This window comes from Martes martes (genome assembly GCF_963455335.1).
Source record: "Martes martes genome assembly, chromosome: 1".
Taxonomy (NCBI): Eukaryota; Metazoa; Chordata; class Mammalia; order Carnivora; family Mustelidae; genus Martes; species Martes martes.
In genome coordinates, this window is record NC_137888.1 from 123,650,530 (window position 1) to 123,677,452 (window position 26,923).

Genomic DNA, 26,923 nt, shown 5'->3' on the forward strand with positions numbered 1-26,923 from the left:
CTACACGTAGTCGTACTTGGAAGGATGAGACTGTACCTCATCCTCTGTGCGGGCACCCCCATCGTATATCTTCTTGTTTTTGCTATTGGGCCCAAAGGCAGTGCTGGCCTTGAAGCCTCCGGGCTTATAGGCGACGTTGTGGCCTGAGGCATGATAAGACACAGCTTTGTAGCTGAAAGAAAAAAAAGAAACATTCCATGACCACAGATGTATTTGGTAAGAGGATAACCCACTCCATTTACCCCAGGATATCTTGGTTTTAGCACTGAAAGTCCAGCATCCCAGGAAACCCTTAGTCCTGGGCAAACTCAGATGGTTGGTCACCCTAGGTTTTGAGGCACTGGTTTTTCTGCCTCTGCACTGGAGCAGAATTTCTTGTTTTGTATTAGAGCCGGTAATTAATGACTAGTGAGTTCCCTCTGTTAATCAATTAAAATGAAGCTGAATCAGAAACAATGTCTGGGGGAACATGGTTATGGCAGAAAAAAAAATCACAGAATTTGTAAGCTGGAAGGCACATCCATGGAGCCACTCTTCTCTCATCCGCTCAGTTTATGGATGAGCTAACAGAGGCCCAGAGAAGGCAAATGACCTGCTAGAAGTCACAGGACTAGTTAGCAGTAGATCTGGCCCGGGATCCAGGTCTCCCAGCTCCAGGTCCATGTTGGGGGTACAGTGGGGTTTTCTCTGCAGCAAAACTTTGGCATTTTGGAACCGAGGACTCTGTCATGAGGGCCTCTCCTGTGCATCGCAGAAAGTTTAGCAGCACCCCCCCCCACGCCCCCTGCACTTGATCCCAGTATCACCCCTGCCCCACTGCAAAGATGCTGCAACAATCAGGAGTCTTCAGCTGTTGCCAAATATCCCCCGGTGGGCGGACTGCTTTCAGCTGAGAACCATCAAATCCTGAAGTCAGAGGGAACCTGGGGGGATATTTTTTTCTCTCAAACAGGATCATTCCTAAATCCACTCAGCTGAAATGTTCCTATTCCGTTCTTTAGGTTCCCCATAAAAGAGAGGGTTCAGGATCCTTTAGTTAATAAGTTCTTCCATAAACCTAGACTGATCATTCTGGCTCCAAATTATACTTTAAAATGGACTTGGATTAAATGTTTGATTGCACTGGGATGGGGAGACTCACTTGGTTTCCTCAGGCGCCAGGCCCCGGCAGGCAATGCACATCATCACACCCCCAATTAGTGTGAGGCCTCCAGCGACCCAACCCACGAACAGAGCCGAACCAAAGGTGTACCTGAGGGGGAAAATGAAGCGATGAATGTGGGCGACTCAACCCTCCAGACTCTACCCACTGTACTTGGCCACACCCATCCTCTCTTGTCAGTTCTTGTGGCTTCCACACCCATCCTCGCCCATGCACTGAACACGCACTCCTTTGGGTCTTGGCCAACTGAATGAGGTGCCCTAGAGAGCAGAATTGGGACGGAAGCTAGTCAGCCAAACGGCAGTGGGATTCTCTGGCCCCTAGCATCACTCAGGCATGGAATTAATTATAAGTCTCTAATCTCAGAGAAACATCTCTGGAAACCCACCTCCTTCCCGATTGACATTAGGGAGTGTCTTAAAGGTTTGGCAAGAGGAATTTGAGAGATGTGGAATCAGTCTGAAGTTATTATTTCTGAAGGTATTTTGGCGCCTTGAGTTCTTCCTGTGGGCCAATAAGCTTTCATCTTACCTAATTCAAGTACCCTGGAAACTGTCCATGCAGGTAGGGGCATTATCTTCAGAAAGAACTAATGTGAAGGGACCATTCATTCTTCCACTCATTGTTTATGCATCTGTTCAACACGTATTTATTGAGCTCCTACTATGTGCCTGACACTGCCCTGGCACTGGGACATAGGGAACACAGATTCTACTTTCCCAGTGCTTCTGTTCTAGAGCCCACACTGAAACTTTAACCTGTGTCATCTGACTCCAAAGCTGGTACACTTCCCCTAGGAGGGGTGCCTCCATGGGACTTGTTACCTCTGAGCAGGATTGTCTGAGAACAAGCTGTCCTGAAAATAAAATAATTCTCATTCCAAATGGACCTTTGTAGGTAGTGGAGACTGTGACCAAAAGCTGTTAGGAAGTCAGTGGGTATTTCAGTGTTAGCTGGTAACTTTCCCTTCATCTCCAAGAATCTCACAGGAAGGGAGAGCTCAGCACAGTGGATGCCTGCCCGTGGAGGTTTTCCCCTTGGGCTCATTAAGGATCATGGGGATGTTTGTAGAACACTGTGAATCACTGGTATGTTTAAAAATCATAAAATAAGAACATTATACCAGTACTTGGAAGACAGAAATGTGTGCAGACCTCTGCAACCTAAGAAAATAAGATACTTTAGATGTGCTTAAAAAGTATACACATTTTAGCAGGATCAAAGTAAGCAACATAAGCTGGATGACCAAGTGTAATGTAAAGGGCGAAGCTGGCAGACTTAGCTCAGGGCTTGAAAAAGTTCTGGGAGAACATTTATTTGTAGGCTATTTTTATTTCCTTTGGACTAGGAAAAGACAGGCATTTGGTTTGAGTGCTGTTGGCTTGGAATGAAGAACCCCATCCCACCCCCTTGGTCCTCCCCATTGTAGCTAGAGGTTTAACAGCTGACCTCTTCCTAAGACTCCTCTTCCAGCCCCTGGGTGAATCTCCTGGGGGCAGTCCTGGTCCGTCTGTCCTGACAGAAACCCTGTCCTTGATACCCCTACGGATGTTTGAGTGATTGCACAATGTTAATGATGACAAAAATCGCTCCAGTTATTGAGCCCTTACTGAAACTGTGAAGGACTCTTTTATCAAAATTTTATTTAATTCTTCCATCAGTCCCATTTGGCAGGATTTATCATTCCCATTTTATAGATGAAGAGACAGAGGCTCAGAGAGGCTGAGCAACTTTTTCAAAGACCCAGGAAGGAGTTGCTGGGATTCAAATGCAGATCCCTCTGCCTCCAAAGCCCTCAGTGTTAGTCATGAAGCTAATTCTATCTTCTGTGTAGGGGGAATGAGGTCCCCTTCTTTAATTTAGACCTCTTGGTCAAGGTCAGCAAACTTAAATACTTAACTGGGATGGGTATGGAATTTAAATGGGTGAAGTGGGTTGGGTATAAGAAAATATTTCACTTTCTTAACTCTCTCATATGGGGAAAAAACCCCACAAGCCCAGTGATAAATGACCTCAGAGCTGGGACATTTGATAAACTGGAGAGGGTGAGTCCTTGCTAAGAGGGCGTCTGTCTCTTAGCTGCAGAGATTGTCGTCATAGAGGATGAGGGCCCAGTATTGTCAGATCTGATTTTTTTTTTCAAGAAGCTGGGAAAACAGATTTTGTGTGAGTGTGTGTGTGTGTGTGTGTGTGTGTGTGTGTGTGTGTTGTGAAATATCCTTGTAGAAAGCATTAATGGTACTCCACCCAGGTCCCCTATGTTCCTTTAACCATTTCTTCAGCTCCTGTGGTCTTTGCCTTTGCTTGCCCGCCCCCATATTTCCCCCCTGGAGCTCTAGCTTTGGTACAGTCCCTGGAGCCATTTTACCCACAAGCACAGAGGCTGACTAGTGCTGAAGTGTGACAATTTGAAGTCAGGGCAACTCGGAGATTGTCTTGTTCACAGCTCCCCAGGATTGGATTGAGTCCCAGACTTCATTGCAATTACCCCCTTCTCTACCCTGGGTTCCTCTCTCCTACCCAGTCTCCCCTTCCTTAATAAATCGCTAAACAGAGCCTTGGGATCTGTTTCTCAGGATCTGTTTTCGAGTAACCCAATCTACGACACACTTCTACTTTTTAAAAGTTGGTGATTAATGCAGGTTATAAAATGCAATGTGTAGGCTAATACAACATACCTCGCAAGCTGTGTATAGCATGAATGAAGGCAATTTGTAGCTCAGGTACATACAATGCAGCAATAGCAGAGGAAGGGATACCAGAAAGCCCAATGGGGTACCAGAAAGTCCCTTCAACTGACTGCCAAGGCCTTTCTTGGAAGCTGTACTGTCCTGTGTGATTTCTGGGTAGACAGGATAAGAAGACAGAAGAAAGGGAAAAACTGCTGCCCATCCATGGAGGAAGGCATTCAGGAGGACTCTCAGAATACTATAGTCTCGATCTCAGGATATAAGTTGGCTGCCGAAGGGATGGGGCAGGTTTTAGGGAGATGGTGTGGGAGAATGATGGAGGCATTAGTCCCAGGTGCCAGTTGGGTGGATGACCCCTCTAGGCAGGGACAGTGACCCCAGGCACCCAGATACTCCAGATAAGGTGGGCTTTTCATATACTCTTCTAAGTAGGCTGACCAACCATCCTGATTTGCCCACGAAGGAAGAGTTGCCCAGGATGTGGGACTTTCAGCGCTTAAATTGGCAAAGTTCCCAGAAAACCAAAATGAGTTGGTCAGCATACTTCTAAGTTGTCCTTGTAACCAAGAGATAATGGAAAAATCATATAGGAGGATGGGAAGAGCTTATGGGGATCACTTCCTCCTCTCTTGAAACAAAGCAGAGCAAGGATGGGGACTGGAGTTCCAGGGAGTCAGAGATTAATGGATGCATCCCAACCTCATCTCCTCTTTGTATCCCACGATGGTGTGGCTGGAGGAATACCAAGTGTATCCACTCCAGAGATGACAGATCACTTAGATATAATATTTACATGACTCTCTCAGGGCAAGATCTTTCTTCTTTAAGAATTTGCTGCTGCTTCTTGCTTTGAAATACATCTCTTTGAAGTGGTTAAATGAATATGGGTTTCAGAATTGCTCTTGCATCATTTAGAAGTTCTACCCTCCTTTAGACGCCAAATTATCATGGGGGTTCATCTCCCTCGGCTAGACCACAACCTCCATGAGGATGGGGACCTTTTCTTATCCCCAGCACTCAGAACAGTTCCTGGCCCACAGCAGGTGCTCCATACATTTGTCGAATGAATACATGTGTGAATGAAATGAAGATGCAGCTGTTCAAGGAAGAAACATAACATTACTCTTCACACCTGTACCACACTCTGCTCAGTTCTACTCAAGCTTTCACCTGTCCCTAGCCAGGTTCCTGTCATGGCCTGGAGGTGCAGGTTGAGGTTCATTTACATGCCTGGGCTAATAGTGCCCGTTTCATTGCCACCACAATGGGGCCTGTGTAAGCGTGTTAGATAAATACTGTGAACTGTCGCTGTATTTCAATGCAAATGTCAGCTCAGCCTCAAGTCATAGCACCAAGGATATTTCACTGAAATGAAGTTTATGAATTTACAGATCATTGTTGATTTACGATATGACATGGTTGCCTCTGATAAATTTTTGCTATTTCAGGCACTGACAGTCACATTAGGCATATGTGTTTAATAGGATTTTTACAACCGTACTCACCACAGAATACTAAGACTAGATTAGGAGGTTACCTGGTCTGAACGGTCTGCACCATCCCACCCATGCCGGTGTACATGTTAGCTGTAGACATCCAGAAGTTAGTAACCAGCATGTTGGCAAATACAGATACTCCAACGATTGCACAGAGACCTGTGGGCCAAGAATGAGAAAGCTCCAGAGTCAGCTTTAAAGGGATCACAATGTTTCTGAGGCAATGTGTGCTTAAATGAGTTTAGATGAGCAGGCTGGAGAATATTCCATTCCTGTAACAGAATGGCTAATCCAAGCCTTGATTCTTGAATTCCCACTCTGTGCTAGACATTGTGTTAGGTGCTTAGACTCTCTTATCTTGCTAATTGTGGAAGGATTTGTATGTGTGCAGAAAGAGATTTTCCAGGCATCTTAGGACAAGGGATTAATAATACAAATATTTTGGGCCTGGCCCTTTCATGATGTTAAGTGCTCTTCCCTTAAAATCATTTTTCTAGAGTCTTACCAAAATAATGCCTTTAGGGACTGAGTCACATGACTACCTTAGGATTGATAATCTCTTCTAATAAAGTGGGGTGGCAGTTAAGGGGGACCTTAACACTCATGACAATTCTGTACAGCATAATTGGGCCCTAATCTCAGATCTTGAATCCCAGTGTGTAAAGCTCTGATCCATGGTCCAGCCATGCTCAGTAGAGAGAAGTTGTGTTTCCTCTGCCAGAATGATTTTGCTTTGACATTCCCAGAAGCCCATTTCAGAGAGGGAACTTCAGCTCCTTGTTTACCTGAGATGATGAACATGATCCCAGAAGTCAGTGTCATGTTGGCTTTGGCGGAGTCCTCCATGCTGCCAATGCGGATGCACTTCAGGGCAAAGATGGACACCAGGAGGCTGATGGCACCCAGGACAATGCCCACGATCATCAGGGCTCGCACTGCTTGCAGCATGGCTGCAGAAGGAGGAACAAGACACGAGCTGCAGATAAGACCACCTCCACATGACTGATTAGGCTTTGGCTCAGTAAAACAAAGCAACCACAATCAACCAGCACCAAATTCCCAAGAAATAGCAAATCCATGAACTGTGACCCTTGCCATCGCCAGGGTACGTGGAGTTGTGAGAGATGCAAAACCACATGTACAATCCTCTGATTGTTGAAGGACCTGCCCATGGTTGTCTGTAGAATGAGGACATTGTGGAGCTGGGACAGCCAGTGGAATTGAGCTATTCTTTTTCCTCATTTTAAAGCTTGATAATCTGTGGTCTACTTAGAGGAAATGGCTTGACCAAGGTGACATGAAAAATTATTGATAGAACTTACAGTAAAACTGTGTGGCTTTGACTTCTAACCCCAACTTTTTCTCCTCTAGTCTCTTCATATGGGCTCAAAGCTTCGTATTGTTGTGTCCACTTTAGGAAAACCCAATATTCATTTATAGCACGTGATGAGCAAGTTTGCTAGGTGATATACCAAGGGCACCGTATTTTTGTCTCTTTGCAAATGGACTACTACAGTCAGTATGAGTCATAGGTTTTGGGTATATATGAAAAGCCTGATGTCTCAATCACAGGCCTTTCAACACAACCAGTTTATCATCAGTTCCCTTCTCAGGAAACAATGGAAACTGTAGGTTCTGCTTGGACCCTGCAGCAGTGACCTCCCTTCCAGATATATCCACAGTGGATTCTAGTGTGTCCTTAATATGCAATGACTCATCCCAACAGCTTTTTTCTGAGACCCTATGACTAGGCACAGGGATGACCTTAATTAATATGTCAGCATGGCCTCTGCACTCATGGATCTTATGCCAAAGTGGGGAAAAACAGTCATTAAACATGCCCACTACAAGCATAATGCATTTTACAAAAGAAAGACAAATGAGTCCCTTGTGTTCTCCAGAGGGGAAGGCCCTGAGCATGGGTATTTCTGATAGAGTAGAACTGGAGAATTGTGGGAAGCAAAGCTCTGTCCTACCCCAGTTATCATAGCCAATTGCTACATTTTGATTGAAAGCTATCAGTGGCTTTTTAGACATTAAAAAACTTAATCCACAGTAAAAAAACAAAACAAAACAAACCCTGCAATGTGGGTGATATGATTACCTCCATTTTATAGTTGAAGAAACTGAGAGTCCGAGGTTAGAGAGCTTCAAGGACACATACCAAGGAACAAGCAAGACCTGGGGGTCAAACCCAGAACTATCCCAAAATGGTTACTTTCTCCATCACAGTACATCACTTTGAGGTACCTAATCCTGGAAAAGCAGGCTGCCATCAAGGTCAGGTGATCTGTAAGCACCTAAGAGAATGTATCCTCCAAACATGGAGACTCAGCTGTGAAATATCATCTCCTCAAATGGATGCTAAGAATGTATAAGGAAATAGTCTCTAAAAATCATCTCAGGGAATAACCTGTGTCAGGAGATTATTTCTAAATGTGACTCTCAAGACAAGGAATTTCCTGGGAACATTTTCTCTCTAATCTCTTCAGGAAGACTTCTGTCTGAAATATGGCCTTTATCGCTGGACCTGCCAGCTCACTCACTCTGAGGTGCATATCACAAAGCAGCTGATCAGATGGAAGAATTGGCAACCGATGAAGTCTATTGAAAAAGGAGAGGTAGATCTTGCGGAACTCATTCAAGAGCCTTCTGCATTGTCTGAGGAATGGAAGCCCAGGCAACCTTCTCACCAGGTGTCTCCTTGTATGGAGATGATGATATCCAGCCATTCTAGTTCTACTCCACTTGATTCTGATTCTCTTCTCCCTGAACCAACTTCTGATTTTAACTTTGCTTCTCTGCTGAGAAGAGAATTCTACATGCAGCCATCATCAGTCTTGGTCCCATTGGCAACTATGTTAGCAAGGTAAATGTGTTGGTTTATGGTGTGGGTCAATCCTGTAGGATCTGACCATTCTTTCCTGGGAGAACTGAACTGATTAACACTGGCATCTTGAGATTACAGCTGAGTTCTCATGCCAGAGCCGCAGTGACCCCGGTAGGGCAAAGAGAGCTCAGGAGGGCCTTTAGAGTGGCCCTTGGATCCACTCTTAATACAGAAGGGCTCTAGAGTGTCACCTATGTTCTCTGAAGCCTTGCTCAAGGGCTTGGCTGGCCCTGTGGGAGACTGGGAACAAACAGCCTGTTCATCCCCTTATTAACAAATACAAGCATGTGTCAACTACTTGTGTATTCATTTACATTTTTGTGTTTGCATCCAGCATATGTTGGTATATACTCATAGCCATATGTCACATAATCATACAACTCATCAATGAATTCAGTCATTCATTCATCGAATATTTTAAAGCTCAAATTCTCTACAAAACCCTTTGTCAGATGCCATAGGAGGTATAAAGTTTCACAAAAAATAATCACTGCCTTAAAGCAGTGTATGTCTTGGGAAGGTCATATTTTTAATGGAAATCCTGAACCTCAAGTTTCTTTTCACTTTGGGAGTACCTTGGCTAAGTAATAATAGACCCATTTCCTCACAGTTGCTCATGATATGGTTCTAGTTCTCTTTAACATATACAATTACACTACAAGCCTGGTTCAGGACAACTATGGAGAGAACATCCAGGCAGTAGCCCTAGACTTGAGAAAATGTCCTTCAAGCTCTACTAATATGTATGTTATTACCAGAAAACTGGACATATGGGAAGAGAAAGGGAGTTGACTTTCCCTTCATCTTGTCCCCATGGGCCTCTCGTAAGCTTCAAATCTGCCCAGAATCTGGGTTGGAGGTTTTAAACACTGCTCTCATTCTGACATTTTAAGCCTTAAGCTATTCAGAGAACAAAATCACTTATCCCTTTTGAGAACCACCTAGCAGGGCATCTGGTTAAAACAGCCAAAACCCAATCAACCAACCAACCAAACAAATAAAAACCAAAGAAACAATATTAATGAGGCAAGATAAAGGATGTCCCTTCCTCATTCTACTTTTCTGCTGGACTCTTGGTGAGGGTGGAATCATGGACTCTCTTGACTGGGTAGTTTTAATGTTTGTTCCCGAGAACATAACACCAGGTGGCCGTGGCTGAGGCACATGACCTTGCCTGACGTTGCTGGATTAGAAGGGCAGTGAGACTGGCAAGTGGGAGGTGAAAGCACGGTGGGCTTGCCTCCTGTGAAGAGTTGCCGCTTCTGTGCCACGGGAGCCATTGGGTACGGGAGCCCTTGGGTACAGGAGCCCTGGACAGCCTGTCCTGGTCAGCCTTTGCCTCAGGCTCTCAGAGGTCCTTTTGCCTCTGTGGAGTCACGTTTGCATGACAAGGCCTCATTTCTTTCCTGCTCTCTTGATCTCTGGATTTTGGATGAACAATGGCACCTGCTTTGAAATAGGAGTCCACCTTCACCCTGAGCACTTTTTTATTTCTTAGACACTGTTTCTAGCTTATTCCTACCCCTTTCTGTGGTTGGAAAAGACACAACATTGTTTTATGTTTTACGTTTTATATCTTGTGGGACGACTGTCCAAGTCCCAACCCTGGACCTGGATGGATGGACCAAAGTCTGCCTTGCTTTGGAGATTCCTTGATGGGTTCTTCTAAGAGTGGGAGCTGTGATGGGGGCAGGTTCCAGAAAGTAGGAGGAAACGTTCTCCACCACTCATTGCTAGAAACCCCCTAAGCCTAGTAATGACCATGGACATGCATGGGGGTGACCTCTATTTCCTTTCCAGTTGGAAGATTCTACCATCTGGAGTTCTAATTCTTCATAGATAGGTAACCAGAGAAACTGCTCCCAAAGGAGGTGGGTTTCTCTTTTAGCCACTCTGTCTCTTATTTGCTATTCCAAGCAAGAGGCATATAGGCTTATCAGCTGATAACAGGTGAGTCAACGGCTCTGTAGACTGATTCCCTGCACCAAAGGTGTGACTACAGCATTCTTTCCAATGAACAATGAGGCATTATCAGGCTTGAAGGGTGGGCAGGATTCAGGGCTGACAGAAGCAAACAGAAAAAATGGGAACTCAGTGTTCCCTCCCAGTTGCAAAATATCTAATTCCCCCAAACCAGCTATGGACTGACATACAGGGTGCCTTTGGGTGTGGTTCTCAACGCTGGTTGTACCTTAGCATCTCCTGGGGGAAATTTTAAAGAAATGTTAATGTTTGCCTCCACCCCTAGAGATTTTCATTAAATTGTTCAATAACACAAAATTTCAAGGAGTAATCTGGGAAAACAGCCCTCCACAGGGCTCAGGAGGAGGTGCTCAGAGTGACAAGTTGAGAGGAAAGAGTTCCCAGTGGCTGACATCCCTGAGCTAGCTGGGGTGTTGGGGAGTGGGGCTTATGAGACAAAGGTGTGACCTGGGGCATTTGTTAGTGGCAGTTAGAGAGGACCCACACCTCAGGCACAAAGTGGCTTCAGACTGGAGGCAGGGAGGGCTGATGGAGGAGTCCAAAGGAGGGGAGCCCAGAGGAGGGAAGTCTGAGGCCAGACCTCAGAGAAAAGGTCCTTCAGAACAAGGTAGAAGGGCCTAGATTCTCCTGAGATCTCAGGGAACCAATATGGAAGTCCTTTGTATCTCATGAAATTCTACAGAACAATGTGAAGCCAGGTAGGTGTTGTTAGGCAAGTCTTTTAACCTCACTGAAGTCGAGTTTCCTCAGCCCTGGAGTGGGACAGAGCTATCTCTTGCAAAGAGATGTTGTGAGCACCAGATGCTACTTGGCACCAGCACAGAACTAAGCCAGGCTCAGAAAATATCAGAAAAGAAGAGAAGAGAAAAGAAGTTCTCTCTCTTCAGCTCCACGTGGCTTTGGCTGGTACCAACTGCATAAACCTGAATCCTATCACATGCTGATAAAATATCGTTGAGGATTTGAGAAAGCCATGCATGAGGAAATATGAGGGGCCAGAGGGGAATAAGATTTGAGACGAGAAGAAGAATAAGACCTGGACCAAGACCGGGGGTGGGGGTGGAGGGAAGATCAGGAAAAATGGGCTCAAGATCTGACTGGCAATGAGGGAGGGGGCAGGTGAGGGGTGAGGCTGGGGGGGGGTGGCATCCGCCTTCATTGCCCTTCCTTTTCATCTCTCAGGTGGGGTCCAACTATGTGACTCTGGTCACGTGCGTCCCCAGTAAGAAATGGTGCCCACCACTGACTAGCCCGTGCTGGAGCATGATACTTTTTGTGTGGCTGCCCCTGCTCTCCAAGCAGCAGCCTTGGCGGTCACAAGCTGGGGAGGCATTTTGATTCCTGGGTCTGCATGGGGCAGGCAGCCTCATTTCACGCTGCAGGCACAGATTCTCTCCGGCTTTGTAGATGTGTGCTCAGTTCTCTGTGGGATCTCCTTCAGACACACAATAGTGTGCACACGTTTAGATGTTTGTCCACATATTGAAAAAGGCCTGTTTGGGCTAAAATATGTTTCTTTTGGGAAGAAAGAGAAAGCATCTTGAGCAAAACCAAGAGGCTCCCCCAGATTTAATTTCAAGTGTATGACTAACTCATAACCACTTTCCCTCTTGGGGCCAGTTTCTTTCACCAGACATTGGAGCACAACTGGTTTCACAGGATTACGAATGCTGGACTTCATGTGAAGCAGTCAGCCAATAGGAAGGAGAAATAAACCAGGTGGCTCCTTTGGAAAGGATGCTGAAAAGCATTTCCATATTTTTTCCTTTGTGGATTTTTGCTTTAGATTTTGTGGAATTGATTTCTGCGTTAAGTGTGATTTTGTGAAAAACCCCCATTCCTGTGTGTGTAAATACGATCAATAGGTTAATGGGAAACTCCCTAGCTTTCCAGTGGCTGTTGTTTTTTCACATTGCAATAGAAAGGGGCAAATGCAGCCAGTTGTATGAAAAAAAGAAAAAAAAGACCCTCAGTGCCTGCAAAGGGGCTGGAAACCAATGATGTGCCCAGAACATAATTGGAATGGAGGACTGAAAGGAGAAAAAGAAGGTCCCTAAATAATCTTTACTTTGTGTAAAGATTCATAAAAGATGCTTGATTTTGGAGAAGGAGAAAACCCTGGAAGATCAAGTGTCCTAACCGTTGTGGGTGTTGTAGACAGGGCAGTAATGATTTATTGACACCAAAAGCCAGATCTTGTAAATGGTTCGCAGAACACTTTCATACAGATGCCTTATTGTGAGGCATTTCACAGATGGGGAAAGCAAGGTCAGGAGATGTACCTGGTCAAGCTATGCTCTTAATCCCAACTCACTTGCCTCTATCACAGGGCCCTACCACGGCACTACATTCCATCCAAATATTTGCAAACACATTAGAAAAAACATTACTTGGGGTGACTGGGTGGCTCAGTTGGTTGAGTGTTCGACTCTTGATTTTGGCTGAGGTCATGATCTTGGGGTGGTGGGATGGAGCCCCATATCAGGCTCTGTGTTCAGTGGGAAGTTTGCTTGGGATTCTCTCTCTTCTCCCTCTGCCCCTCCTTTTTCCCTCTTTCTCAAATAAATACATAAATCTTAAAAAAAAAAAAAAGAAAACATTACTTGACCATGACGTCATTATGGGACCAGGGCCATGGTCTTTGCCTCCTCTCTACCCTGCTCTTTGACTGCCCTTTCCCCCATCCCCACTGTCTCCAGAGTGGGGGAAAGGGAATGATACACAAGTCATCCATTCTTTAAATTTGGTACTCCTAATTGTGCATTTGTGATGATAAATGGGTCAAGGGGCTGGTGTACAAGTGCAGAGCACTCTCTTCAATTCTAAAGGCAGCCTCTTCTAGCTGGAATGCAGAAGCAGGGCCTGAGCATGGGCAGGGGAAGAGATACAGACTTGGAAGGTTTATGGCCTCATTTTTATTTCCCACTTCTGCCATCTTCCATCCATGGGAAATTGGGCACCTTACTCTGTCTCCCTATTTCAGCCTCAGTTTCCACTTTTTTAAAAAATTTTTTTATTTCTTTTCAGCGTAATAGTATTCATTGTTTTTGCACCACACCCAGTGCTCCATGCAATCTGTGCCCTCCTAATACCCACCAGCTGGCTCCCCCAACCTCCCACCCCCCGCCCCTTCCAAAACCTTCAGAGTCCATAGTCTCTCATGGTTCACCTCCCCTTCCAATTTCCCTCAACTCCCTTCTCCTCTCCATCTCCCCATGTCCTCCATGTTATTTGTTATGCTCCACAAATAAGTGAAACCATATGATAATTGACTCTCTCTGCTTGACTTATTTCACTCAGCATAATCTCTTCCTCAGTTTCCACTTTTAAAAAAACAAAGCTAATACACATTTTGCTGTATTGCCGTGAAGATTAAACTGGAGGGTCTATGTGCAGTCCAATAAATGGTAACTGTTTTTATTTCTGGGCACTGTCCTTGGAGAACTACATGCTGCATTAACTGTTTGGAATATAATGAGAAAGAATCTTTGGCTATTCATTACACAGAGCTGGTCATTTACAGGTAAACAGTCCTGTTACCACCAACACTCATGTCATTGGTCTATCTTTGGTTACATAATACAGCCAGTTGAATGGAATTAAATTATTCTGTGGCTGTAAGTTCTAACTAAATGTGATACATTTTAATCAGATGAATGAAGGGTTATGTGAGATTTTGCAAGAAAAGAGCTTATCCTTAGGAAGAAGTGGATAATTGGTAGTGATATTATTATTGCTAACTCAGGTATTACAGGGGTACCTGCCTCATGCTTTTATATACCTTAAAGCTTACCTCTCTGCTAGAAGGTGGTACTCCCCTGAGTTCTAGGTCAAAATTAAACTCTCTTCATTTCTGTTTTAAGGCATTTCACTCAGATCCTCTGCTTCAAGTCTATCTTCCCTACGCACCTTGTCATGCTCAAGAAAATGCTTCCAGCGGTTATTCTTGATGGCCAAGTTCCCCCTAGGTACTAAGTCCTGGGTGGTTAATATTACCCCTTTCTGGTTCCTCAGAAGCCCCACAAATGTCCACCAGCCACCCACTGGACTCCTCTCTGGCTGCTCCATCTTCTTCTATTTCTGCCTTTAGTTTTGGGGTATCTTTTTACCCTTTTCCTTCTGACAATCTTCCAGCCCATCCCTTACTTTAGTCAGCCAAATATTTTTTGTTTTGTTTTGTTTATTTTATTTTATTTCATTTTATTTTTGAGAGAGGGTGCAAGTTGGGGGAAGGGAAGGGAGGGAGAGAATCTTAAGGAGGCTCCAGCCCAGCATGGAGCCCAACTCTGGGCTCTCGATCTCAGGACCCTAAGATCATGACCTGAGTTGACATCAAGAGTCAGACACTTAACGGACTGAGCCACCCAGGCACCTCAAGTCGGCCAAATCTTAAGTCACCAAACAAATATATGCATTATGGGATGCCAGTTTACATTTTGGTCACTTCTGCTGCAGGAGGCCCGGCTGTTCTTAAATCTGCACTGTTCTCCATGGTCATACATTATCAGTTATTTAATATCAGTTATTTATTTTGGCAATTCAGGCTCAAGAAATGTCTTTCCTGGCTTTTGATGGAATCCTCTTCCCCCGATCCAGGCAGGAAGGACTGGGGTATATCTGTGTGAGGGCTGCCTGGAGCTTTTCAGCTTTTCGAAATTGTGAGCAGTGTCACGAGGGTGGATACGCTCAATGCTATCAGCGTGCCCTAGGTCTGGCACAGAGATTTGTGGGATCCTATTCAATTTGGGCATGTGAGGAGGCCTCACAGTGGAGGTCATATTTGAGCTGGACCTTGCACGTGAGAAGATTTGTGAGATGGCAGTGGGGCGGTGGAGGGGGGCTTTTGGCATTGGGGGCATTGGATATCCAGGACCAAGCCCACGGTATAGTAGATGGACAGGGAGGAGCACAGCCTGAGGGCAGAGGAATAGTAAGAGAGAAGTCAGGCAAGGTGAGGCATGTAGGGGGCTGTGGGCATCAGGCTGTCATTTCTGCCCTGAATTTATGTGAACGGGGAATCCATGGGAAAGGTTGGGTTTTAAAATATCTAGGGCGATGAGAACTGAGAACTGGAAGCTGGTGATTGGACGGTCTACCTGACCATCTGCTGTAGCCAAAGGAGTAAACACTCCAAAGAGAGGAAGGATGGAAAGCAGACTGAGAAAGACAAAGAGTGAGAGGGGGAAGTAAAATTTATTCTTTTAATTTGGTTTTCAGTGACCCAGGGAGAGACAGAATTTGATAATGATCAGAATCATGAGATCTTCTAGGAGAGAAGAAAATAAGCCTAAGTAAGGAGGAGAGATGAAAGAGGCAAGAAGGACAGGGGCTGATCAGAGGGGATGATGAGAGAGGATGGTGTGGGGCTCCATGAGTGGAAAAGGAACAGAATGAGAGAGAGACTGGTAATGTGTGGGGTCCTGGTTCGAGGTTATTCGGTATGAAGTCATAGGATGTCATCCCTTAATTTTGAGTATGAGGTCAATCTTTTTCCTTCACTTAATAGTTAAAATAAGGTGAGGCTAGCAGCTCAGCAATCCATGTTTGCACCTTCTGCCTTCTGCCCTCTCCCCTCACACCACAGTATAATACCTCCTCTGTGGCTATCTGCCCTGCGGCCAGGTCCTACCTGCCTTGTTTCCCTAAGCAGGTCTCAGTTGGTGATCCTACTGGACCTGCAGTACAAGTGACTTCCAGGGGTGCCTGGGTAGCTCAGTTGGTTAAGTGTCTGCTTTCGGCCCAGGTCATGATCCCAGAGTCCTGGGATTGAGTCCTGTTTCCAGCTACCTACTGGGCGGGGAGCCTGCTTCTCCTTCTCCCTTTGTTGCTCCCCCTGCTTGTACTCTCTCTCTTCTCTCTCTCTCTCTCTCTCTCTCTGTCAAATAAATAAATAAAATCTTTTTAAAAAGTGGCTTTCAAAATGCAGCAATTATTCCAATTCTACTCTGTTACCCATCTTCTATTTCTTTCCAAAAATGAAGATACATTAGTTGAATTGCTTTTCATAATTCAATTTCAAGTGCTGGATAGGTAGTGTCGTGAAAATTTATTTCCACCTACCTGCTCACAAGGTGCTCGTTTCAGAGCGGCAAACCTAACACTTCCTCACCAAACTCATATCTTTGGCCACTACTTGGAGCCACTGGTTAGAATGGCCTTTTATTTTCTTTTTGCCCACCCTCTTTCTTTAAATACAAGTAGATCCCAGGATATCTAGAATGCAACGTTCCTATGAGCACATTTGAAATAATAATCTGTATTAAAAGCAGGGGTTTAACGTACTTCATCTTCAGGGGTGAAAAGATGTCACATTTATAATGGTATTATATTGTGAGATTATTTTAATTATAACTTTCTAATATTCTGGCATATGTTGTTTTTTAAGAGTGCATACTAGAACTTCTCAATGCAAAGCAAGAAAAGGGGTATTTATAATTGAATGGCAATATATATTTTCTGGCACTCACAGAGACTCCAACTTTTCTTTTCTTTTCTTTTTTAAAGATTTTATTTATTTATTTGACAGACAGAGATCACAAGCAGGCAGAGAAGCAGGCAGAGAGAGGGGGGGAAGCAGGCTCCCCGCTGATCAGAGAGCCCGACACGGGGCTCTATCCCCAGGACCCTGGGATCATGACCTGAGCTGAAGGCAGAGGCTTTAACCCACTGAGCCACCCAGGCGCCCTGAGACTCCGACTTTTCAAAGAAAAATTGAATTGAATTGAAAATGAAAGGAAATGAGCTCTCAGTCAACATTTTTGGCTAGAAGAAAATATTCACCATCCTACTTTCTTGCTTCCGTGTACGTACAGGCAAGAGCAAGTCAGAGGCACATACATACACATGATTTCCTCCTTTGAAGACCATTATGCTAGTATCCCGAGCTTGCCCTAAGAATAGATCCCTTTTCTTCATGCCCTGTACTTCCTTTGACTTGAGTATGAATTCTCCGATTTTCTCCCGTATGATCTAGCCCTCTCTGTCACGGGGCCAACTTCTCTTATTCACACCTTTTATTCTGAGCCAAGGCTGCAAGGGTCACCCCTGGTGCTGCAGGGAGTGCGGGTCAGTCCCTGCCCGGCCCTCACCAGCCGGTCCCCCGCCCGGCCTACCTGGAAGGCCCAGGATGGTGAAGTAGGGCCGGCACTCGGTGAACCCTGAGCTCTGCCTCACGCAGCTCCGCCAGAGCCCCTCGTACTGGAACACAGAGGTGACGGGGTTGTCATACAGGTCCTGGGTGCTCCACATGTCCATCCCTGTGGCGGCGATGCAGCCGGCCAAGCCCAGGAGGGACAGGAGGAAGCCCACCACTTGGCATGTGGTGGTGGACATGGCCTTAGCCCGCGCACCCTCCGACCACCTGCTCAGGACAAGCTGCGCCTTCCTCCTGAGCCGGGTGTGGGCGGGCGGGCAGTGCCCCTGAGCCTGGCTGCCCTAATCAGATGGTTTCCCTAAGCTCTTGGTGTTTGCTCACAGTGTTTTCCTTAGATAGTTCAGTTTCACTCTTGGTTCAAGGGCATTATTTTTTCATTTGTTAGGGTAGCAGCCCCAAGAGGCACTTGTCCTGTCGAGCTGCGCAGGCCCAGCTGGTTTGAGAGCTGAGCTGTCCAAATGGACACCTTGCGCAAAGGCCGTGGCAGCCTCTCCTGGGTCCCTGGCTCTGGCTCTGTCCCTTAAGCTCGCCGGCCGCCACCTGGGGAGAAAGCTGACGAGTCCAGCACCCCTACAAGCTTTTCCTTGAGGCTCTGCTCATCACAGGAAACCACTTTGGCTGACCTCACTTAAAACAAAGGCCCCAGAGACTGCGCCTTGAATCAGACTTCCACATTTTCTCCTCACAGCTCATAAACTACTTCCCATGCACATCTTTCCATTTTGCTCTTACAGAAATGGGTAGAGTAGGTATTATTATCCAAACTCATTATCTATTTTGAGGCAAGTGAAGTAGGAATAGATGGAAGAACTTGGTCAAGTGCCTTGGGTCACACATGCATTAAAGTCAGCAAAGATGGAGCTCTAGTCCCCACTTCTGATCTGATATTCTTTCTCCATTTCCATGTGGAGTGGCAGAGGCAGGCAAGGTGTCCCCGCTTTTGAGAACAGGAAGGCAAATCCTAGAGATTTGCTTTTGTTTTACAGGTATTGGAAATAGGAGGAGAAGAAGTGAGATGTCCAGCAGACCTCCATGTCACCCTTTCATTCACACCATGAGAACCACATGGAGACCACGTGGCAGACACAGAAGGTTCTAGAAAGGCCAGAGAAGGGCTCAGGGCTGGCTGGGCCCAAGTGCCTGATCTGGTTACTGAGAGACCTGGGATCTGCTCCTGACACTGTACTAACATGCTGTATGCTAGATGATTTTGGGCAAACTGCTCAGCATCTGCAGGTCTTGGTTTCTTCGTCTGTAACATTTGCATATTAAAGTAGAATACTTCAGCACCCTTTCAGATCTCACACACTGTCTTCAATATTTTGTAGGAAAGTTTTCACTACAATTGGTCAAAATATCAGGAATTATATAATCACAAAAAAGAGAGACCTGGCCAGAAATTAGCCATTGCATTTTGCCTACCCAGTTCGATTTTGTAAGAGAATTGACTGACCTGCTACTTTCTCGGGGTCATGTGTGTCTTGCCTCTGAATTCAGAACCATCTTTTTTTTTTTTTTTTAAAGTTGGTTCTACACCCAGCATGGAGTCAACATGGGGCTTGAACTCACGACCCTGAGATCAAAACCTGAGCTGAAACCAAGAGTCAGACACTTAACTGACTGAGCCACCCAGGCACCCCCAGAACCGTTGTAATTACAGCTTCCCCAGCTCTGGATTTCCAGGCCTGGAAACACATCCAGCATACCAATCTCTAGCCTGTACAGGTTCTCCTGGAAACAAGCCTTTGCATCTGGCCATTTCAATGTTATCTTGAGTGCACCCAGCCACTGCTCCCATTCCTTTTTTCTCCCCAGCAAACACAGAAAGCAAATATGGATGGTCTCCCCCTAGTTTGAACAGGCACCACACTCCCCTCAAGTGCTTATCTTGCTCTAGGTTCTGTGATCAGTGTAGAGAGTGAATCATGAGCCAGAAAACTCAAAAAAAGAGAGTAAGCAGGAGTTACATCCCTTTTGGTGAAACAGCATTGGTGTCTGTTTTCCCTGAACTGAGTTACAAGGCCAAGTACAAAAGGTGAGGAGGAAGCAAGTAGAAAAAGGGCCTCTAGTATCTGCTGCTGGATGGGGATTGACCAATTAGATTGGAAAGTACTGGAATAGTTCAAGAATGATTCTGCCACTGTTTCTATGGAGAGAGTCCATTTTGCTCTTGTTTCAACCAAGAAGCAGTATTCTTACTCATAAAGAGCTTGGTTTCCGGTTGTTCATTTTTTGACCTTTGTCTAACACCCACCCCATATCTTGACTATAATGCCACTGAAATAGTAGATGGAAAATGAAAAAAACAAAAGTAATAGGTTATTACAAGTTACATATTCTCACTCATTGCTGTTCCCCCCCCCCTTCCCTATGCAAATGCTTTGGGCAAAATTGTAAGACCTGGGGAAAAACATTATTCAGGTAATAATGAATTAGCTTTCTTTTTTGTTTGAAATAGTGACAGTGACTTCATTTTTTGGAAGAAGGAAAAGTTAATTTTAAAGGATAAACTAAAGCTACTTCTATCTAGTAGAATACTGAACGAATATAGAGAAAATGTAAGTCTCCATATTTTCTTTAAAGATTTTATTTATTTATTTGACAGATAGAGATCACAAGCAGGCAGAGAGGCAGGCAGAGAGAGGAGGAAGCAGGCTCCCTGCTGAGCAGAGAGCCTGCTATGGGACTCGATCCCAGGACCCTGGGATCATGACCTGAGCTGAAGGCAGAGGCTGTAACCCACTGAGCCACCCAGGTACCCCATCTCCATATTTTTTAAAAAATGTAAGTCTGTGTACTTTTTTAATGTGAAATAAATATTGATAGATTTTAAAACATCTGGAAGATGGAAACTGTCACTTCTTGGTGGCTATAAAATGAGTGGACCACGGCTTTAAGGGTAACTGCTCAAGAGTGAATGGGGGTCCACAGAGGAAAATCTGGGTTCCTCGCTCATGGGAGAGGCTTTGTTAAAATACATTAAATGTATCTCTAGTAATAGTAACAACTCATGGCCTGATTATAATAATATGTAATAATAATAATTCATGGTCTGATTTTGTTTAACAATAATGGGGTTGTTATAACTTTGTTTAATAATCTTTAAAATGGAACAAAATTTTTTGCTGATTTCTTCAGGGAAATCATCCCTATATTCAGGTTTAAATGTAGTCTGGTAGTGCCATTTTGGGTTGTAAATGTTCAGCAGTTCATATTATTTTACTGATATTGGAGAAAAAAATTTCTCCTACCCTTTCCTTATATCATTTTAGGAATAATAATATGTAAAATGCCTTCTATGGTAATTAGGAAAATATGGTGGTTGAATAGCAATATAAAATATCACAGCTAGGAATACAGGAGGAGTAAAACGAATATACTAGCAAGACAAATCACTGATGTGTCTGTTAATTTCTTTTTTAAAAAATATTACCACACGGTATATCCCTAATTTCTGATTAGGGATTAGAATAGATCTTTTGGTGCTCATAATTGAAAATTTGGAAGTAGAGGAAATTTTACCAAATCATTCATAATTTTAAATACTAGGGAAAATATTTGGCTTATTTCTTTTTTATCCTTTCTCTGTATATGTATTTTCACATGATTAAGAGATTATATGACTTGATGTTTTGCTCTTTTAACTTAATTGCATACATAGACAATTAAAGCTCTTTGTAAACATCACTAAATATGTGTAATATTAAACATTTTTTTCAATATGAGCAAATTAGTATTTTAGTCCTAGCAGATTAATATTCTGTTACATAGAGGTGCTATTATTCACCTAAACAGTACCTATTCTTATGCAGTTGGATTATACCCCTCCCCAAGTTCTGCGTGTGTGTGTGTGTGTGTGTGTGTGTGTGTGTGTGTGAAAAACAATGTTACCATGAACATCCTTCCAAACTATTTGCCAGCATTTCTGATTAGTTAGAATAGATTCTTAGGAGTGGAATTAAGATGTCAAAGGGCGTGAAGTTTTTAAAAAATATTTTTTATATAGAACCAGATTTTTTTGCTATGAATTTTATTCTAGCAGCAGTATTTGAAAGATCTTGTCTCATTGCACCCTTATCTAATTTGTGAATTTGGTAAGTTACACACAATCATTTGTTTTAATTTGCATTATTTTGAAATGCAAATTTGAGTTTGAAACTTTTTTTAAAAAACAAATGCTTATGAAAATCTATTTTTTTCCTTTTCCTGAATTGTCAGATTGTACTCCTTTCTCATTTAGTTACTGGAATTTTAGGACTTTGCCTGTTAATTTATTGAATAAATTATCTGTTTAAGATCTTAATATACCCTTATTTATTTATTTATTTATTTTTTATTATGTTCAATTAGCCAACATGTAGTACTGTTATAATTACTAAAAAGATATTTTCTCATTGATTACTTGCTTTTTAAATTTTTTCATGGTTTTACATATTCTATTTATTGCTTCATAGTACCTGGTGCATAATGTGTGCTTAATAAATATTTGTTGAATAATGTAGTTAGATGAGTTTGCTTTTGTGTTTCCTACATCATTTCTATGCTTAAGAGTTTTTTTTCTATTTAGAGGAAGAAAACAATATTAGAATTATTTTAGAATTTTAGAAGATTTAAAAGTATTTTTTTGTTTTTACATTACTTAATCTGGAATCTAGTTTGGTATTTATATTGGTTTTATTATAATTCTTTTTTCCCCTCAAAAAAGCTAATCAATAATTTCTGCAGTTTCTTATTGAATAAGCTTTCCTCTCCCCATTGCTTTGTAAATCCTCTCTATATGAAATTCACATATATGTCTTTTTAATTTTAGATTTTGTTCCATTTATCTTTCTGTCCATCTTTGGGCCAAAACACAATTTTAATTACCACAACTTTAAAATTTGGTTAAATATCTAGTGGAGTTAGCCCACTATTTTCATTTTATTCTCTAAGAAAACTATTAAAAATCAATTTCCTCTGCCTCTTCTTATGGATAAAAAACTTTGTCAAGTTCCTGAAGGAAAACTATCGGTGGTATTTTGATTAGAATTCTTGGTATGTAGCCTAGGTTCTGGAGGAAGTCTGCCTGGGTTTGAATCTTCCTCTATCACTTACTATTACAGTATCATCAGGCAAATTCTTTAATTTTTCTGTGCTTCAGTTTCTTCATCTATAAAATGGAGATAATTTTACTACTTAACATCATAGTGTTGCTGTGAAAATTTAAGTATGCATAAGTAACTTATGTAAATGTATATAATTATGTAATTTATGCACATTTATATATGCTAATTTATTAAACAAATACCTATACATAGTTAGGTCTCAATAAATTTATTACTAATGATAATAATAAAATAATACAGGATTTATTATTATACATTAATTAGGGACAAATTCCCATCTTCAAAAATTCATATCTTTATAATATTATTATTTAGGAAACTGTAGTATATATTTCCATGTAATTAAGACTTAACTTTTTCTTAGTAAAGCTTCTTTTTCACTCCAAGGGAGGCACTTGTCCAAACCCGATCAGCCCAGGACAGGTTGGCTTCCAGTTATGTGGCTAGTGAAATGATTTTATCTAGGAAGGTTGACTACCAGTCCTATGCCTCAAGTTTCTCTGGAAGCTTTGGTTGGGCCTGACTTCTTCCCTCTGAGCCTGAGTCTGTGCTTGCATTTTGGGGTGTGCAGCTTCTCAGTGGAAATTTAAAAATTCTGTACTTTTATCTCAGTGACAACGAAAAGGACATAAAAACAAGTACATTCCAGATCCTCAGGCTGGCTCTTAGGGTTCTTGTTTGTGTTGATGGTAATTATCACGTTTATACCAGAAGACAATTAAGTATTCTCAACTGCTATGTGAACAAAGGGTTCATTCTTGCTCAAACAGGAAATACAGTCGGGGAACCTATCCTTGCTTTGTGGTACTGATGCTCCAAGCTATGGCACCTGTGCCTTGGGGTCCACACCATACCAGCTTCCCCGGCAAGCATTGTCTTGCCGGGTCCTTGCACATACCTGATAGCAGCAATCAGTGGTGGTAAATATATAGCAGAGAACGTTCCCTCCCCAATTCCAGAAATGATTGGGTTGATAATTTTAGACCCACATTTCAATACAACCTTACTTCAAATGAACAAGACCACTGCAGAGAGCCATTGAGCCTCAGAAACCTTATTACCACAGGAATGACAAGGTTGTGCTTGAGTGTGAGAGGTGAGTACCTCAAACTTACTAACGCCATTTTGTAAAACAAACCTACACAAGTAGAGAATCTCTGTTAATGATACTGAAGTTGAAACACTGAAACAAATAAAATGCAACAATGGCCTGGAGGCTGTATCTTTGTTAAAATCCAAGTGCAAATGAACACTATCCCTAACATCAAACTAATTTTTAACTTTGGATTGATTAGCTTTTCAGTGTTATTTATATTACATTTGCAAATGTGCCTTTTGTACTTGTATAAGACTTACATGCATTGGGAATTTAAATCTATTGTTCTACTTGAATACATTAAAGTAACATTAAAATAAGCATAATTTAAGTGAACATTGAGGGTCTGTAAGAATTTTTTTTCCTTTAAAGGGATTCCTATAAAATTCTTTATAAAAATGGTTCTCTAAACTATCTACTGACAGGACTTACATATGCGTGTGCACACACACACACTCGAAGTTTCTGAGAGAAGGCCTAACGGGCAGTTTCGGTCTGGCCCAATTTTAGCTCTGTGAGTTTGGGCGAGTTGCTCTGCCCCTCTCAGACTCCATCTGTAAAATACATATGGGGCGTGTTGATAGCTGTTCTTAGTCCAGGACAGCTGCCCAAGGAGAAGTCTGTGTGGGGCTGGGGCACCAGGCTTTGGCAAGAGGTGAGGCTAGGAAGACCCCTTCACACTGGGGGCTTTTGCTTTGGATGAGGTGAGATTTCTGTTTGGAGCCCGAGAGTCTCAGGTCTTCTTATTAGGGCAACCCTCTGGGGCTTAGGTGAAGGCACAACAGGGCCTGAGCCCTGTCTCCATCTGTATTTGACCTTGGGCAAGTCACTCAAACTCATTTTCCTTGTTTCTAAAAGGGTGATAATAATAGCACCAAGCTCACAAGGCAGTTTGCAGAGGTTACACAAAATGTTGCAAACCAGTTGTTTACTCAAGTCCTAGTACATGAGCCACCATTGTTATCCTCTCTTTGTGGAACCGCATGAATGCCTCAGATGGGGGCTCTGTGCGGCTGAGTCCCTCCACCAAGGCCTCCAGCTCTGCGTGGACCCAGGTCCTTGTGTCTGGAGAGACTGAACTTTTGCATTTGAGGTGAGGGAGTCTCAGAGCCAAGCCTGAGTCAGCAGGATGCAAGGATGTGGGAGAGGCTCATCTTTGCTCTAGTCTCTTGTGGAGAGAGACCCCACTGAGTCCGCAGTTGGTCACCCACTGATCTGACTCATGCCCTCTTGTTTATACCCAGTCCCCACCTCTGAAGAGAACATTCACTGCCTTCTATGATTGTGCCCACACAAATCCTCTCCTCCAGCCAAGGTCACTCTGTAGTTTTCCCCCAAGTAAGACTTGAGGGGTAGCACCCTCATGCCTTTGCTCATGCTGCTTTTCCTTCCATGTCCCTGCCCTTTCCAAACCCTACCTGGCTTTCCAGGCTCACTTATGGTTTTTCCTCCTCAGTGGAGCCTTTCCTGAGCAGTTCCATACTCCTCTCATCTCTGCAGCCCTGGCCCTCTGGCCTCACTTGGCACCCGGTCACACCCAGCCTGGGGTGCACTTTCATCATTTCAAGGGTGCTAGCCCCAAGAATCTTGAGGTTGCAGTGAGCTCTCTATCAGTAGATGTGGAGTGTATAAAAGAATGATTCACTGTGTGACTTAAGTCTTTACTTGTTACCTTCTATGCATTTCTAAGCCTTGACCCTATAGTCAGATGGCAAGTTCCTGGAGGGGAAAGCCCCATTTTCTATTTCTGGTGCTCCCTTCAATGCCCTTCTTGGATCAGTGTCCCTCTCAAGACTTTGATGTATATTTATGGAAGGAACAAAAAACTAAAAAATAAAAATGACAAGTTTATTCAATGTTTTACTCTGTTACATGAGTGAAAGACACTTTAAACATTTCCTCCTTTTTAAAAAAAAAAAAAACACTTTTAAAACCTCCTCTTGAGACTTGAATTTTTCTTCAAGTTAAAATGACCAAGCTGCTAAGCCAACAAACACACAATCTGGTTCATACCAATCTGGGGAATCACGGCCACACATCTTGCCTCCATGGCGGAGATCCCTTACCACAGAAGGCCCCTGTGCAGAGAGAGCACCCAGAATCTGATTCCATGTGGCCAGTATTTTCTGGAGGGCAGGAGCCGAGAGCCCAGAGAAGGGGCCCATTCAGCACCCCTCAGAGAACCATGGCGCTCAGTTCTTTTTCTGTATGAATCTCTTTCCTCTGCCCCTTTCTGTTGCTGCTGCGGGCTCAGGCTTCCCGGAAGCCGGACCCAGGAATAAAAGGGCCTGGAGATGAAACTCCGATTATGAGATCCACAGTCCCCATTTCAGGGAGGGGGAATTGGGGGCTAAAGTTGGCCCTCTTGAGTCCTGTTCCTCTGTGTGCTTGAGTCTCCATGCTGTTGCTCATATAGGAGTTGTGAAACGATGGTCCCCTTGGTGAAAACTGGGCACTAGCTAGTGAGGGGAACAGGAGCCCTGACAGCTCAGGAAGAGCCTCTCCCTAAGGTTGCTGTGCTCCTGTTCTGACTCTGGTGTCGGTCACTGCTGCTCCTCATTCCTCAGCCGTTCCTCTATGGTGCCCCAGGCAGCGGCCTCCATCTCCCTGCCGGCCCACAGCACCCAGCCCTTACCTGGCAGTCCCAGTAGGGTGAAGTAGCCCCGGCACTCGGTGAAGCCCGAGCTCTCACGGACGCAAGAGCGCCACAGCCCTTGGTAGTTGAATACAGCTGTCACTGGGTTGTTGTACAAGTCCTGGGTGCTCCACTGGTCCATGCAGGTGGCGGCAATGATGCCCGCAATCCCGATCAGTGAAACGACGAACCCCAAGCCCTGGCAGGCAGTCACGGCCATGGTGGAGTGCAGCCTTGACACAGAGTGCCACACGACAGAGGGTCAGCCTGGTTCTGAGTGTGCTGGGTGTAGGGATGGTGTTTTCTCGGGGAGGTTGGTGCCCACGTCACAAATGGGCCATGCAATGGAGGAGGGGCTCAACAGTGCCACCTGAGCTTGTCCTCCTCCTTTATCTACCCCAGTGAGATAATTTCCACAACATGGTACCAAGACCCATTTGTTTTCTACCATATGTACACTCTACTCACTGTTTACCTTCAGAGGGAGTTTCTTTCCTGATTAGCCAGGTTCCCCTCTGTAGAGGGTAAAGCAGGGGTAGAGGGCACAGCCTGGAAGGGCCTGCAGGTTGTCATGCCTCAAAAATACTTGGAGATGAAAGGGCTTTGTCTGTGAGGCCCTCCCAGGGTATCGATGCTGCTCTAATTCAATAAATTAAATAGAACTAAAGCATATAACTGAGAAAATGATGCAAAACATAGACAAAAATAAAGGG

The 26,923-nt window shown here is 43.9% G+C and overlaps 1 protein-coding gene across 2 annotated transcripts; it reads right to left on the bottom strand.

Annotated features, from left to right (window-relative positions):
• CLDN18 (claudin 18) lies at nt 1-26,430 on the bottom strand (the record flags this gene model as incomplete). 2 transcript variants are annotated; one of them, XM_080807293.1, is made up of 5 exons in its annotated part: nt 1-172; nt 1,142-1,252; nt 5,390-5,507; nt 6,134-6,298; nt 26,211-26,430. In XM_080807293.1, the coding sequence occupies 5 exons, from the start codon at nt 26,428-26,430 to the stop codon at nt 1-3; spliced, it is 786 nt and encodes a 261-aa protein (XP_080663419.1). The 2 variants fall into 2 exon arrangements, with proteins under 2 accessions (XP_080663419.1, XP_080663418.1); XM_080807292.1 differs by lacking the exon at nt 26,211-26,430 and adding an exon at nt 17,334-17,553.
• Nucleotides 26,431-26,923: the final 493 nt, after the last annotated feature.